The 15,378-nt window shown below is 43.0% G+C and overlaps 2 protein-coding genes across 3 annotated transcripts in view; one reads left to right on the forward strand and one right to left on the reverse strand.

The window, feature by feature from the left end:
• LOC111841738 (calpain-2 catalytic subunit-like) overlaps positions 1-7,956 on the forward strand; it is a 20,911-nt gene extending 12,955 nt beyond the window's left edge. The window contains exons 16-20 of the mRNA XM_023807711.1: positions 16-80; positions 512-580; positions 863-941; positions 7,205-7,321; positions 7,464-7,956. Of these exons, the coding sequence (XP_023663479.1) occupies positions 16-80; positions 512-580; positions 863-941; positions 7,205-7,321; positions 7,464-7,549 (416 nt within the window). The 3' untranslated portion in view covers positions 7,550-7,956. The remainder of the gene's footprint in view (positions 1-15; positions 81-511; positions 581-862; positions 942-7,204; positions 7,322-7,463) is intronic.
• aars2 (alanyl-tRNA synthetase 2, mitochondrial (putative)) overlaps positions 7,808-15,378 on the reverse strand; it is a 24,850-nt gene continuing 17,279 nt past the window's right edge. The window contains exons 17-22 of one of the 2 annotated variants that reach the window (XM_023807708.2): positions 13,605-13,713; positions 12,549-12,671; positions 11,299-11,409; positions 10,180-10,263; positions 9,987-10,097; positions 7,808-8,506 (exon numbers count right to left, since the gene is read on the reverse strand). In XM_023807708.2, coding sequence (XP_023663476.1) covers positions 8,339-8,506; positions 9,987-10,097; positions 10,180-10,263; positions 11,299-11,409; positions 12,549-12,671; positions 13,605-13,713 — 706 coding nt within the window. In that variant the 3' untranslated portion in view covers positions 7,808-8,338. Of the gene's footprint in view, positions 8,507-9,986; positions 10,098-10,179; positions 10,264-11,298; positions 11,410-12,548; positions 12,672-13,604; positions 13,714-15,378 lie in introns of those variants that run through there. The other variant, XR_011984311.1, reaches the window with a different exon arrangement.

Below are 15,378 nucleotides of genomic sequence, written 5' to 3' on the forward strand. Positions count from 1 at the left end.
ATATATCTACTCTAGGGAAGGAAGTCCGGACAGACGGGTTTAGCCTTGAAACGTGCCGCAACATGGTCAATCTTTTGGATGTATCCTTTTCTTTTTTCCAACATATTGCTGCAGTATCTAACTCTTGTCGGCAATTTAAAAGATGGGGGACGTCACTAGAGGTTATGTTGTTTTTCACAGCACAGTTCTTTTTAGTATCTCAGGAAAATTAATATTGATTAAACCCGGGGTTGTTGTGGCATTTCGCCCTTCTGATACCATAAGCAGCCTCTCTTAATACCATCCTCATACATCCCTATACTGTATTATGTATAACTATAATAAAATTATGGCCTCTAGATCCCTCAAGTGTGGTCTGTAAACTGGATATTACCAGGGTCCCTTTCTTATGTTCATATAGCCATAAGTCATGTGACAGTGGTGACGTCCTTATTGTGTATGCTGAATATGGTGATGATAGGCCTCTCCAGTGAACTGCACTCGTGTTGATGTTCCTTAGACATTTTTACAGAAAGATGGAAGTGGAAAGCTGGGCTTTTTGGAATTCAAGATTTTGTGGAGCAAAATTGAAAAATACATGGTTTGTGCTGCAATTATCCATACATCTATTTTCTGTACTTGCTTGTCATATTCAGGGCTGTGGGGGTTTGGAGCCTATCCCAAAAGCTACAGGTGTAATGCAGGGAATAACCCAGGAGGGGGCGCCAACCCATCGCAAAATGTGACAATTCAGTTTGTTGCTTACAAGGCTCATGATACTTTATTGGAGCTAACTGCACTGTGGCTGTCATCGTAATGTTATGCAAACTTTAATGTAATGTAACGCACCCTGACATGTGGTATTACAATTGTGGTGTTTCAGGCAATCTACTGTCAGAAGGATACTGACCATTCAGGCACCACAAGCTCCACAGAAATGCGTTTGGCGGTGGAGGAAGCAGGTAGGATGAGAGTGGACTTAAACGACACGACTGACTCACTGCCTGAACTACCAGGTCACTGCCACTCTGCACTCAGAGACACTCAGACAGATTAGAACCTTTACAAAAAGAATTCTGCACAAGAATTCTAACCCTGTAAATATTTGAAATACTTTTCAGCATGATTTTTTTTACAAGCTATGGTTTGCTTCAACTCTTGTTTTTCAACCCAGTCCTTGAGAACTTCCAGACAGTCCAAATTTTGAACCCTTCTAGATCCCAGCAGACCTGAGAGAGAACAAAAATGTGTCCCGTTTCGGGGTCCCCAAGGATTGGGTTTAGAAACGCACAGTTAAAGGTTGGTAAAAATTATACTACAAGCTTGATTCTGCAGAGGATCGTCTGATAAGTTACTGGAGGGACTAAGTTTCAGTGAAATGGCATTTTAGTCCCAGTTGAATCCATCAAGCCTTTTAGGTAGCAACTTCCATCACTTATGCTGGATGCTGTAATGCCTGATGAAACTGCATCTATGGGATGGATCCTTTGAGTTGCATCCTGCGAACTATTAGTGTTATTGTGTCACTTTAGTGGTCTCTGTCTTAGAGGTTCTGAGAATGCAAATAGGCTCATCCTGGCTGGATGTCTCTCTCTACACCAGCTGTACAGCAGCGTCTGATGCCGATTGGGCACCTACCTGTCGTAGGCAGAGTCATCCAATGGCCTCTGAGCACACTGCTCATTTGAACCAACAACCTATAGCAATGGAAGATGCCAGTGGCCTGGCTCAGCTTGTCTTCTCCCCTGGACATTTTGAGGAATGGGAGCGCAATTAGATATAGTCATAGAAAACTGCAATGAGAACTGCAATGTATCATTGTGAGTGTTGTGTATATCCCTCCCTCCGCTAAGGAGGAGGCTGCACTGAAGGAGCTACACGATATGATCAACCAGCATGAAAATACGTATCCTGATGCTGCTTTTATTATCCTGGGAGATTTTAACCATTGCAATCTCCGGAAAAAACATGCCTAAACTGCACCAGTTTGTGACCTTCCCCACCAGGGGAAATAAAATACTGGATCACTGTTACAGTAACATCAGAAACGCCTTTTCAGCTGAACCAAAACCCCACTTTGGAAAGTCTGATCACCTGGCAATCCGGCTTAAACCCATTTACAACAAAAGGCTCAAGACAAAGCCAGTGACAGTCAGGACCGTTAACACCTGGACTGATGATGCAAAAGCTAGCCTGCAGGGCTGCTTAGAGGCTACACACTGGAGCACTTTCAAAGAGGCCACTAATGACATCCATGAATACACAGAGACTGTGAGTGAGTACATAAGCTGGTGCACTTCCATATGTGCCCCTCCCAGGACTGTGCGCATGTTACCCAACCAAAAACCCTTTTTGATTTTCTGTTTTATGTCCCCACATAAAACAGAAAATAAAAAAGCGGTGGGAGGCCATCAAGTCAGGAGATCAAGTACGGTATAAGAGAGCCCGCTACGAGCTGCAGAAATCCATCAGACCAGTGAAACGGTCTCACTCACAAAAACTTGAAGGCTACTACCTCAATCATAACACGCGCAGCATGTGGCAGGGAATCCAATCTGTCATGAACTACAGGAGAACCACAACAATCACAGACCCCCGAGACACCACCCTTCCAGACAGCCTTAACACCTTTTACGCCAGATTCGACAGGTTGAACACAGACACACCCTCAAAGGCCCCCCGTTACCCCACTGACACTGTCCTCCAGGTGACACACACACAGGTCCTGAAAGCACTGAAAAAAGTGAAGCCCCACAAGGCCGTGGGACCCGATGGAATCTTTCCCAGAGTTCTGAAGGCCTGTGGGGAACAACTAGCTGGTGTGTATGCTGATATCTTCAACATATCACTATCCCAGGCAGTAGTCCCCCGTATTTTTAAATCCTCCACCATCGTACCAGTCCCCAAAAGACCGGACATATCCACTCTAAATGACTTCAGACCAGTGGCACTCACACCAGTTGTCATGAGGTGCTTAGAAAAACTGGTTCTCACCCACATCAACCACATGGTCCCAAACGCCATCGACCCGCTCCAGTTTGCCTACTGCCCTAATCGATCAGTGGATGACGCAATAGCAATAGCCCTACACCACACTCTGCAACACCTGGAATGTATAGCAGAATGTATGTCAGGATGCTCTTCCTGGACTACAGCTCTGCTTTCAACACCATCCGCCCGGGCAAGCTGATCAAGAAGCTGACAGACCTCGGCGTCCCAACTCCAACCTGTAATTAGATTCTGGACTTCCTGACAGATAGACCACAGGTGGTGAGAATGGGAGGACACGTGTCTCCTGAGCTTACAGTCAGCACTGGATCCCTACAGGGGTGCTGCCTCAGCCCAAAACTCTTCACCCTGTACACTTATGACTGTGTCTCCACCCAGGACAACTCCATCATCATTAAATACGCTGACAACACCACCATCCTGGGGCTCATCAAGGGGGGGGTGAGTCGGGGTACAGGACCTTGGTAAATAACATTCTTGTCTATGGAGAGGAGAATGACCTCATCCTCAATATAGACAACACCAAGGAAATAATACTGGACTTCAGGAAGAATCCTCCCCCTCAACAGCCTCTTATCAACAGTGTTGGGGAAAGTTACTTTTAAATGTAATATATTACAATACTGAGTTACTCCCCCCAAAAAGTAACTAATTGCATTACTTAGTTACTTTTTATGGAAAGTAATGCGTTATATTACTTTTGAGTTACTTTTGCGTTACTTATTTCTTACCTGGCTAAAGCTTTATGTTGTTCAGGCCTTAGACGTGTTTTTTTGACTAAGAAATTCAGCATTCAACAACAGCCTTTATAACCTCACCTTATGGGGCAGCGTGTGGCTCAGTGGGCTAAGCCGTGTGCCTGTAATCACAAGGTCACCGGTTAAAGCCCAGCCTCAGCACATCTGCAGGTCCTTAAGCAAAACCCTCAACCCCCAGCTCCCTGGGTGCCACTACAAAGAGTATTATTATTATTATTTCATTTTCTTTTAAAAACACATATATAGAATAATAATATATAATTATATAATTATATATAATATTCTCAGAACTTTCAGAGCTATGCATGCCATTTAAAAAAAAACTCTTAACATTAATTATTGAAAGTTGAAAATTAATGTGTTTGTTAAGTTTTTATTTTTGTTTTGGTAGGCTATGGCCTACATAAAGTAAATTCACTGTCCAATGAGATAATAAAGAGTGCAATATAGGCTAGATAATTGCCATTGTGAAATAAGTTATATTAGGGCACAAGACAGATCTTAAACATTTAAAATGTTTAATAACTTTTTAGAGAACAATGAAATTGTACACAACATCCCCAATTAAACATAAATCTTTCAGCTATAATTTGAAAAATTGCTTGACATAGCCTAAAAAATGTATAAGCTGATTGCAATAGACCAAAACTCTTGAGTCTTCTACTAAGTGGCTTTGAAAATGCATTCCGAGCTGACCACGCCCACCCTACGGCAATCATGCCTCTGTGAAATTTCTTATTTACTCAAGTGATCTGAATTCCTTAGTTCAGTTTTTATCAGATTATTCAAGTCAGCCTATGTGTTTCTATGATGCTTCAAAAACATTATTTCTCTGTTCACGCTCCACTTCATCTGCCAATGAATTCAACGATCTTATCAGATCTCCAGCCGCCATGTTTCAAACATCTAAACGTAACCCGCCTTGACGCAATGATTGCCGTAGGGTGGGCGTGGTCAGCTCGGAATGCATTTTCAAAGCAGCACTGAGTGCGTGATTCAATTCTACGTGACTACGTTCGTTTTAATTAAATATTTTTTTAAGCAAATTAATTAAAATTAGGGGTGTAACGATATTACAAACCGAACCGAAATATCGCGATACACGAACCACGATACGTATCGCGAAACTCTCGTGGCGTACCGCGGTACTCTCACGCCCCCTGCTGCCCATTGTTGAGGTTGACGTCACTTGACTCTAACTAATTTAACCAATTTAAACACATCTTTATTTTATCACATTTGATTAAATTGTATTAGTAATGATGAGCTTTTGTTCTAAATTTTGTTCTAAATATTATATTCTAAAGTTAGTATTAGAATTGTTTTTTTCTGACTAGTCTATATTGGAGGTATTTATTTAATTTTTGTTGTTTACCCAGGTATCCCGACTGTACTAAAAATGTGATGGCAAAGTTAATAAAGAAAAAGTTTAGTTGTTCTTGTTATTAAGTGAATCTATTGTTCCTTAGCATTGCTGTTAAGATGACATCAACCCTAAACCCACAGCAAACAGAAACCGAACCGAACCGAACCGAGGCTCCAAAACCGTGAACCGAACCGAACCGAGGCTCCAAAACCGTGAACCGAACCGAATCGTGCCTTTGGTGTATCGTTACACCCCTAATTAAAATAGAAAAGTAACTCGCGCTACTTTTTTAAAAAAGTAACTCAAATATTAATGTGTAAATTTATAAAGTAATGCGTTATATTACTCTTTACTTAAGAAAAGTAATATTATTACGTAACGCACGTTACTTGTAACGCGTTACCCCCAACACTGCTTATCAAAGGGACTGAGGTGGAGAGTGCCGATAGCCACAGATTCCTGGGACTGCAAGTTACATCAGACCTGAGCTGGACTCTTAACACCACAGCCACAGTGAAAAAAGCCCAGCAAAGGCTTTATGCTGCGTTCCATTTACCTCGGGATCCGATTTTCGGATTCCGAGATTACGTCACATCCACTAAAAACTCGGGAAAACTGAGTCGGATGCGTTCCATTTGCAACAGAAGTAGCGATACCATGGACCCATATGAAAAACCAAGATTATTTGCTTAGCCGGACAACTTTTAAGGTTTTAAGGTACCTCAGTTTAAATGGTTTTTATATTCGTTCACTTACAATTAGCCCAAACTACCTTATATCCGAAAAATAATCCGACTAATCATGAAATCCAATTCTAGCCAGTTAATTGGTAGCCATTGTTAGCAATATCACTTGATAACACATTACGCGTGGTGCTTCACGTATAAAACTCTGTAGCAACACGTCCACAGATAAGTTGGACAGTATAGTGTGTGCAACCGATTTAATGAGCCACAAATGAGAAGTAGTGATTAAACAGGATAAAACTACAACTTTCCCTTCTGTTGATAAAGGGCGCAGCCATCTTGGATTCTGAACTCGGGATCCTCTGTGCTGTCCAAGATATTTCTCGGATCTCCGAGAAACAGGAGCGCACATATCGTCAATTCTTCAAAACTCAGAATCCAACTCGGAATCCAAGTTCCGAGGACAAATGGAATACAGCATTATTTCATTAGGCTGCTCAGAAAAGCCGGCCTGAACCATCGCCCTCTCACTCAGACCTACAGAGGACTGATGGAGAGCATCCTCACCGCAGGCATCACTGTCTGGTACGGGAACACCACACAGGCAGAGAGGAAGGCTCTGCAAAGATTCATAAAGACTGCAGAGAGGATCATAGGGACAAAACTCCCTTCCATGGACTCTATATATGCACAGCGTTGTCGGAAAAGAGCAGAGGGAATTATTAGGGACTCACTCCATCCGGCTCACTCTCTGCTCAGACACAAAAACTGTACGTACAATCTGAGACTCAGCAGAGCGGACGGCATCATCACTCACAGAATAAGGTTCTTCAACAGCTTCTTCCCCGCCACAGTCAGACTGATGGCAAAACAAAACAAATGAACATCCATCCATCCATTGTCCAACCCGCTCATCCTACTGGGTTGCGGGGGGTCCGGAGCCTATCCCGGAAGCAAAGGGCACGAGGCAGGGAACAACCCTAGACGGGGGGCCAGCCCATCGCAGGGCACACTCGCAAAACACTCAAACCCAGGTCCCAGAGGTGTGAGGCAACAGTGCCAACCACCGCACCACCATGCCGCCCCCACAAATGAACATGTAAAATAATGACCCTACACTACCTCACTTCACTGGTCATTGTAACAATGTGATTATTTGAGTCATGTTGTAGCACAGACTTTGTAGTATGTGGCACTGTTAAGGAAGTAAAAATGGCTGTTCAGTAAACAGAGAGTTACAAACATCATGGTAGTGGTCTGAGTTATTTATATACTCACTCTAGAGAATGAAGAGTGAAACAGTCATGTGCAATTGAAATCAATGCAATAATTTGCAGTACTTATTGTATTTAAAAAGTTCTGCCTGCATGTGAAGGAGTCCCACTGAGACCTTCTTCTGTCTTCAGGTTTCTTGCTGAACAACCCTCTGCACCAGATCGTGGTGGCCAGATACAGTGAGGCTGACCTGACCATCGATTTTGATAATTTTGTGGGGTGCCTGATCCGCCTTGAGGCCATGTTTAGTGAGTAGTAACATGAACATATTGCTGTGTACATAAATCCTATTGTTTTTAAGCTTCATAGTAATCTCACTGTTTAATATTGTTTCATATGTATTTTGATGCTTCAATTCAATTGTAACATGCAATAAACATGTTTTAACAGAAATATTTAAAAGCCTGGACACAGACAATTCTGGAATGGTGAGCTTTAACTTTGCAGAGGTAAGTCATCCGAAGTTGGCCTGCTAGTACTGGGCAGCGTAGCACAAAAACTGTTGATAAATAGCAAGTGAAGCAGCTTCAAAACTGAAATCTTGCAAATAATGTTTGTGGCTGCATTGTCTGATAGATATTTCTGGTTTATGAGTGTTGCTTTTGTCTCCCTCTAGTGGCTGACTTTCACTCTACTCTAAAGCTTCAAAGATGGAAGTCTTCACAGTCTCCACCTGCAGTATATTAAGAATAATTATGCAGGAATGCAATAGTAATATAGCATTTGAAACAATACCAGTTATATAATGGTTTTATTTAGCGTACATGTGTTTTGGGATTTTATCATTGTAATTATCATTAAAATAATATTTAGCCCAATTAAAAGAAGACTATAAAATGTTGTGCCGTAAAAGGAGGCAATAAAACTTCAGTTATGAAAATGATTTTTGTAAGTGATATGTGAGTAACTGTTTCCAGTTAGTCTGCTGCAGGCAGCAGAGGTCGTCCTCGCCAGAAGCTGGAGATTTAACGTTTGGCAGTATCATAGAGTCACGGTCCTCCATGCTAAGGTCCTCAATGCCTCGCGTTCAACCATCTTCCACTCAGATGTGAACACCAATATAAACAATAATAAAATAACAGCGAGACCAACCCCAACCACACTTGGATATTATGAAGGGGATTTCACATTGCTGATCTTCCACATAATATTCAATTTCCTCCATGAATGTTATACAACAATTATACAAGAACAATTATTTACAGTCCCTTAATAACAAGGTAGTTCTCTATGAGAAACAGACAGCAGGTGATGTCCCAGTGCGCTCAGCTCCTCCAATTGCCCTTTGCGAACTCCTTCGCCCAGTGGACGGCCTCTGTAATATTTGTGGTGTATCCTGTCCCCTTGGCCACGGTGGTGGAGCCGCCGGCGTTTCCCCCAACAGAGGTGCATACGGCCAGGGCCCAGTCGCTGGCAGACAGAGGGCCACAGCCCTAGGGGGTACACAGGGGACATTTGTGACGCAGCACTTCTGTGACAGAGGAAGGTTTATAGTAATGTTTCTCAACCCGGTCCTCAGGGACCCCCAGATGGTCCACGTTTTTGCTACCTATTAGGACCTGGGTTTGGGGCTTGCAAACCCTCGGGTGTGTGCGTGTGTCTGTCCAGTATTTGCACGTTCTCCTTGTCTCACATGGTATTCCCTGGATACTCCAGCCTTGCATCCCTAAAGTGCATGTAGCGTGTAACTGTATGTTTGTGGATTTGTATTATCAATGGCAAACGGCTACATATTTCTAAATGTTCTTAGATGTTGAAACTCAATTTCCTAGGAATGAATGCAAGAATGACTAAATAAAATGGCAAAATATTAACCTCACCCCCGCCCCCACCCACCCACCCACCAACCCATACTAGAGTTTAGATTCTCTGCCCGAGCCCGAGCCCAGACCCGACCCGACCCGACCCGACCCGTGGGCCGGGTCGGGCCGATATTTCCTGCCACTATCTTCGGGCCGGGCCGGGCCGGGCTGGGTGGGGCCATGATCAAGCATTTGTGTGTGGTTTTTTTTTTTTTAATCATTACTTAATTAGCCTAATTGGGTGGAGAGCTATGCCATAATTATAAATGTAGCTCCCTCCCGTAAGACACGAGCACAAGAGTCCTTTGCATTTAACTGAGCCGACGGTTTATTCGAAAGACAGTGGCTTCGTTATTATCACCATCATGGCAGACGTGAGAACTAAATACAGATACGGAAACACAAAATCAAGCACATTTACTTACAATATTAGCTAACAAACATTGAAATTCAAATGAAATATAAACATAAATAACAATAAAGACAGCTTAGAGAATTCATATACAGTTAACACGAACCTCAGTTAGCATTTACATTTACATGGCTAAATACAACAAACTTAACTAAAACTTAATTAACACATACCTCGTTGGCTGCTTACGGAAGGATTTAACCTTTTTCTTAACCCTTTACTTAAAAAGTTCGATGCCGAGCACACAAACTGGTTCCAGCAGCAAGCGAACTGGATAAGTGAAAACGTGCTTTTCTTCTAAACGTGTCTCAAAAATCCATTCTGAATAAACAAACAATGCAGTTTACATGCTTCGTCCTTGTTGCATTTTTCATTAAGATAAATCTAAACTAATTTCTGTAGTTCAAACAACTTAGAATTGTAGTTGAGAACGTCTGTTACAACGGCTCACGTATTAAAAAATAGTCGGGTTTAAATCGGGCTCGGGCTCATAATTACAGTTAATGTGTCGGACCGGGTCGGGCTCGGACACAAGGTGCACGGGCTCGGGTAGGGTCGGGTTTAATTTTTTGGGCCCGATCTAAGCTCTAACCCATACACACACCTCAGAGCAACTTCCCAGCTCATGCGAAAGGTAACACCATCAGTACCTTCAGAGACAAGAAGCACTCAGAGCAAGCTGGTCCTGTGATATTTTACCTTGGGCACCTGACAGGCGCAGAGGACCTTTCCAGACTGCTGGTGTGACAGTAACATGACCAGGGTCCCAGGGGCTTGGTTACTGTACTGATTCACTGCCTTCATCAGCACCTGCAGTGTCGAGCAAGGAGAAAGTAGCACATCTGGGCACAATGTCACTTTTTCACAAGCAGATGTCCAAAAAAGAGCATACCGATATTGAGTCTGTGTCCACGGTGTCCACGACCAGCTTTTCTTCCCTGTGTTTCATCAGCAACGCCTGAACTTTGCTGGCTGCCTGAGGATTGACGATAAAATAGCGTGAGTCTCAAGACCCAAGTCTACGGTTCACTGGACCCTAAATCAGGCCCTGCAATCAAACCAACAAACCGCATAAAGGAGGAGGCGAGTTAGTGTGTGATGCAGACAAACATGCTTTTTCATGCAATATAAAGAAACGTGAATAGAGCTCCCTAGGACCCCGTATATTTTAATTCTGGACAATGAGACACTTTAAGCCAGTGTTTCCCAATCCAGTTCTCGGAAACCCACAGACGGTCCACTTACTGGGATGGAGCAAAAATGTGGATTGACTGGCATGGAGCTGGGAGACAGCAAAAACGTGGACCGGTTGTGCGTCCTCAAGGACTGGACTGGGAAACATTGGTTTAAACTATCAATGACTCATAAGATCAAGATAGCGTGGCTGCTGCCAGACGCTTTTCTGTGCTGGGCTGTATTTTTTTCTTGCCATTTATCTTTTTCTGGTCTTTTCTTTACTAAGATAATTAAGGACTCCTCACACCCCACAAACTGTCTGTTCCGCAGGCTGAACTCAGGCAGACGGTTCCGTTGCTTAATGTCCAGGACAGAGAGACTCAGGAAGAGTTTTTTTCCCCCCAGGCCATAAGGCTTCTCAACTCAAACTCTGGTCCTTCTGTACACTACGTTCGTTTGTACTGGAATGCACATATACTGCACATGTTCACTTTATTGTACTAACTTTAGTCTGTACATCCTCGCCATTACACTCACCATTGCACTATATTTTAGATTGTACATTTGGATTATATATTTTAGATTATATACTTGGTTCCATAGATTGTATTTATATATTGTAATTTTTCTTTTTTTACTCCTACTTTACTTCTTACCTTTTTTCTTCTATTTTTGCACAGCCAAATAAGGGTGATACAGATACATTTCACTGCATGTTGTACTGTATGTGACAAATAAATCTCTTGCATCTTGAATCAAGACAAATCACAGATGTCCAAAGGTTCCAGCACCCTAATAAAAGAGTGCGGCTCCTCCGGCTGGCTGTGCCAAGTACCTCAGCGATCTCCAGCTTCCTGACCATGGTGTTGGCGACCCTCTGCAGAGCTCGCAGCTGGCTCTGAAGCTCCCTCCTCTGCCACTGGGGGATGGCTGTGTTCTCCACGGCCTGGGGCAGAGCACACTCACTGTGACCCAACCGCCAATTAGAAGTGGCGAAAAGCCATAAAAAATGAACACATTCAGCAAACACACAACTTACTTTCAATAATTATAATGGGCATTAATGAACCTTATGCGCCACTCATTGCCTTGCAGTACATTACATATTACAGTCACATACAGTGCATAACAGAGGATCATTAAAATGAATATTTATCATTTCTCTGTTACTCCACTTTCACACCTTTACACATCTGTCACAAGTCTAGGGCTACACAGGCAGTCCCCAGGCTTAGAACATCCAACTACAACTTATACTTACTGTATGAGTGGAAGGCCATAAAGCCTATTACACTAAAAATTTGGGTTAAATAAAATGATTCGTAATAACGAAAGCACGCACTACTTTGTTATGCTTGTGAAAACATTGTACGGCTTCAGTGGTTTGTTGGCTCAGTACAGGACAGTACTGTATGTACTTACTTTTATTATTACTGTATAATCATTTCTGATGCTGTACTGTATTTTCATTTTTTCGATTTACCTACAAATTTGACTTAAAGTTAGACTTAGAAAATGGATCTTGTTCGTAACATGGAGAGTGCCTGTTGAAAGCTTATGGTGAAGATGGTTTTCCTTAAGTATTACACTGTTTAATAGAATTTTTCAAGCCTCCTCTCCGACCAACATCCCAAACAATGATTAACCCAAGCAGCCAGGTACTGGCATTAAAGCTGATCGACTCGTGCTCACAGCCTCTCCCCCACACATTTTTTTTTTCCAACGGAATAAGTTTAAATTCAATGAGCAGTTACCACATGCATGCTGGGCAAACTAAAGTCAAATTGAAAAACAGGTTCCTCCATTGTCTGTGGGACACAATGAAAATTACTGTACAGCCTATGGGATTTCAACTGGTAACCTTCTGGTCAGTCACCTGCTGACCCACACACTACCCTCAGCCAAATATCTGTGTGTCAAGAATACAGAGCAAAGCAGAGTCAAGCTCAGCTCAACCAGCAGGCAAATTTACTGTAATTATTTAATAAAACTTGTTTTGTAAGTATCAAAGTTATGGCGCTAATGAAGCGATTCATAAATGAGAAGCTCCTACGTGTAACACCCTGCTATGTAAGTGACACACACATCAATCAGCAAACCCGCTTCTTTAGACAGGCCATGTGCAGAGGACAGGCAGGGGGGCGCTGCTGGCACCCGTGCAGACAGGGACTCCACCACCTGGGCCAGGGCGTGGCCGGCCTCGCGAGCCTGCGTGACAGAGAGGAGGCGCGGCGGAGAACACACGTCAGCACGTGGCCTTTTGTTGGCTGTATACTTCAAACGACATCTGGACAAAACCACATCGAACACATCGGGGAGAACAATCTGTCACACTGCCACCTTGTTCCTTCTATGTCATGCCACAAAATTAGAGGCAGAAGAGCGCGTGTGTCATTTTGATAAAGATAACAGCTCTTTTAAAATGCAAGTTGCTCTCTATTAACAGCTGCGGTTATTTTAATACTAGAAGTGGCACAGACAGGGAAACAAACAATTTACATCAGTCTCTCAACCCGTGGGTCGCGACCAAAGTTCTGAAAGGGTTGCAAGGCAGAGTTGGAAATGTAAGCATTTTAAAACCCGCAAGCTCCTTTCCTGATCCATGATCAGATTTACCAGCCCCAGTCCTAGAATTAACCTATACAAATGGGTCTTGAGTCTGCAGCTGTTTAGCACAAACCTAGTGAACACTGACTCAATCCAAGAAGCCAATCCATAGAAGCTTAATATAAAATTCACTGGCATGTCCAATAAGATTTGTGCGATAGGCACTGATTGGTGTAAATTGCAGAGTGCCTGCATGCTTGATCATAGCGTAAATTTAGATCTATACTCGATATAGGGTCGCGACTGCACTATCATGATAAAAATTGGGTTGCAGCGCAAAAAAGGTTGGAGAACCACTGATTTAAACGACACTCACAGTTACATGCTAATGAAACACATGCAGTCCACAGCAAGCATTACACGTTTATGGCCTTTACTATTAACAGAAACCCACAAATACTCAGATTAATGTGCACATGCAGAGCTCCGGAACGGTGATGGAAAGCACATTAAAGCAAAGCGAACCTTATGCTATGGCTTAGTAAGATCTCATTCATAGAATTCCTAAGTGGAATGTGATGCTAGCATCTGCACCTGATTTGCTTCCTCTCCTGTGACGGCTACAACGCGACTGATTCCCTTCACCATCTGCCTCTCAGACACAATGACGAAGTCCCGGATGTATCCTGTCCTCAGGAGGTGCCTGAAAGTGTAAGGGAGGGCAGGGAATCCAGCCTGGTCATTGAGCAGAGCGATGCCTGTGTGCTGGCGGCTAACACGAGCCCAGAGACATGCTAAGGTGACCACAGCATATTCCCAACTGTGTGTTTGACCTGTATGTAACGGCAAATGGGACCACTGATTGGATACCAGCTTTCCGAACACAACCCCAGTCATAAGTGCCAGCTGTCCTAAGCTCAGGATGTCCAGTTTGGGAGGTACTGAGTGTCCATCTATCCCTGCAGATGAGCTTGGACTTGCAGTCATTGTTCCTCTTTACAGATGCAATTTGTCCATGTTCGTCATGTGCAGTCATGATTTTTCAGGCTGTTCTCTTGACATGTTACATAATTTAGCAGATTTTGTTGCAAATGCCCCAGCAATTTGGGCATCAACAGTTCCAAGACTTCTTTGTTGTTCCATATGGAAAACTATTGTATCAAAGTGCCGACTGTCAGGCCTCTTAATGACTGACATTTGTAGATGCGTTTGTAATTGTGATTTTGTCGCTTCAGCATCATGCCCTTTTCCATGTGCTGCTTCTGTTATTTTATTCACCCCTGTGGTTTACATTGCACCTGTGAATTAAGCCATCAGCCTGTGAGGGGCAGCCAGTGTTTGTCTCTCCCCCCCCGTACAGTGTTGGGGTGAAGACCTACAACTAAACAGCTAGAATCAGATGTGGAATAATTTAACCCTTTCAAACCGAAGCTGTCGCCTCCGACAGGTTTTTTCAATGTTATTTTTGAAATACCATAACTCTTGAACCGTTTGCACAATAGAAAAAATTCCAACGGTTTCTGAAAGCAGAGAAGCTGCGCTTTTCAGTGTTATGGTAGTCCACCGCACGGCTTCACTGCAGCCCCGGGAATCTGAATGTTGGTTGCTGGAGGAGAAAGTGAGTGAGTGAGACGGAGCTCTGCAGAATAGTGATTTTATCTGACATTTTTGGTGAAAAAATGGGACAAAGGCACATACAGCAGGTTTTATGACACTTTTACAGCTAAAACAACCAAATATGTCCAGGCGACCTGTTTAGAATTATAGGGTTTAAAGCAGGGGTGGCCAATCTTATCCGCAAAGGGCCGGTGTGTACGCGTGTTTTCGCTGCAACTGCCTAATTAGATTACTAATTAGAGGACTGATTGGCTGAAGAGTTCTCACACCTGGGTTTGAACAGCTGACCTACAGGTTATCCCAAAAACCTGCATACACACCGGCCCTTTGCGGATAAGATTGGCCGCCCCTGGTTTAAAGGGTTAAAATTAGAGAAAGAGGCAAGGCTGTGTTCCATGATGGTGTTTGGGAAAGCAGCTGAGAACAATGAGACCTTTTTGCACTTTCATGTAAACTGGACACACTATTCTTGAGTCACGGCATTTGAAAAGTGTTGAACACGAATGGGACAACCACCAAAGTCAAACATCCATAAAATCTGGGAAATTTCAATTGACACTCAAATGGACAAATGAGGAATTTGAATTTGTGAGGATGGTTTGTAAGAAACTAAATTTAAGGACCCCCTGATGATTTAATACTTACAGATATTCACAAAATTTACCAACATGCCTTGTTATTTACTGTGACACCAATTATTTTTAAGTTGTGTTTGTCACAGTCTGCTCTTGATGTACAGAGTGAGAGTACA

The sequence above is a fragment of the Paramormyrops kingsleyae genome, chromosome 20 (genome assembly GCF_048594095.1).
Source record: "Paramormyrops kingsleyae isolate MSU_618 chromosome 20, PKINGS_0.4, whole genome shotgun sequence".
In the NCBI taxonomy this organism is placed as follows: domain Eukaryota; kingdom Metazoa; phylum Chordata; class Actinopteri; order Osteoglossiformes; family Mormyridae; genus Paramormyrops; species Paramormyrops kingsleyae.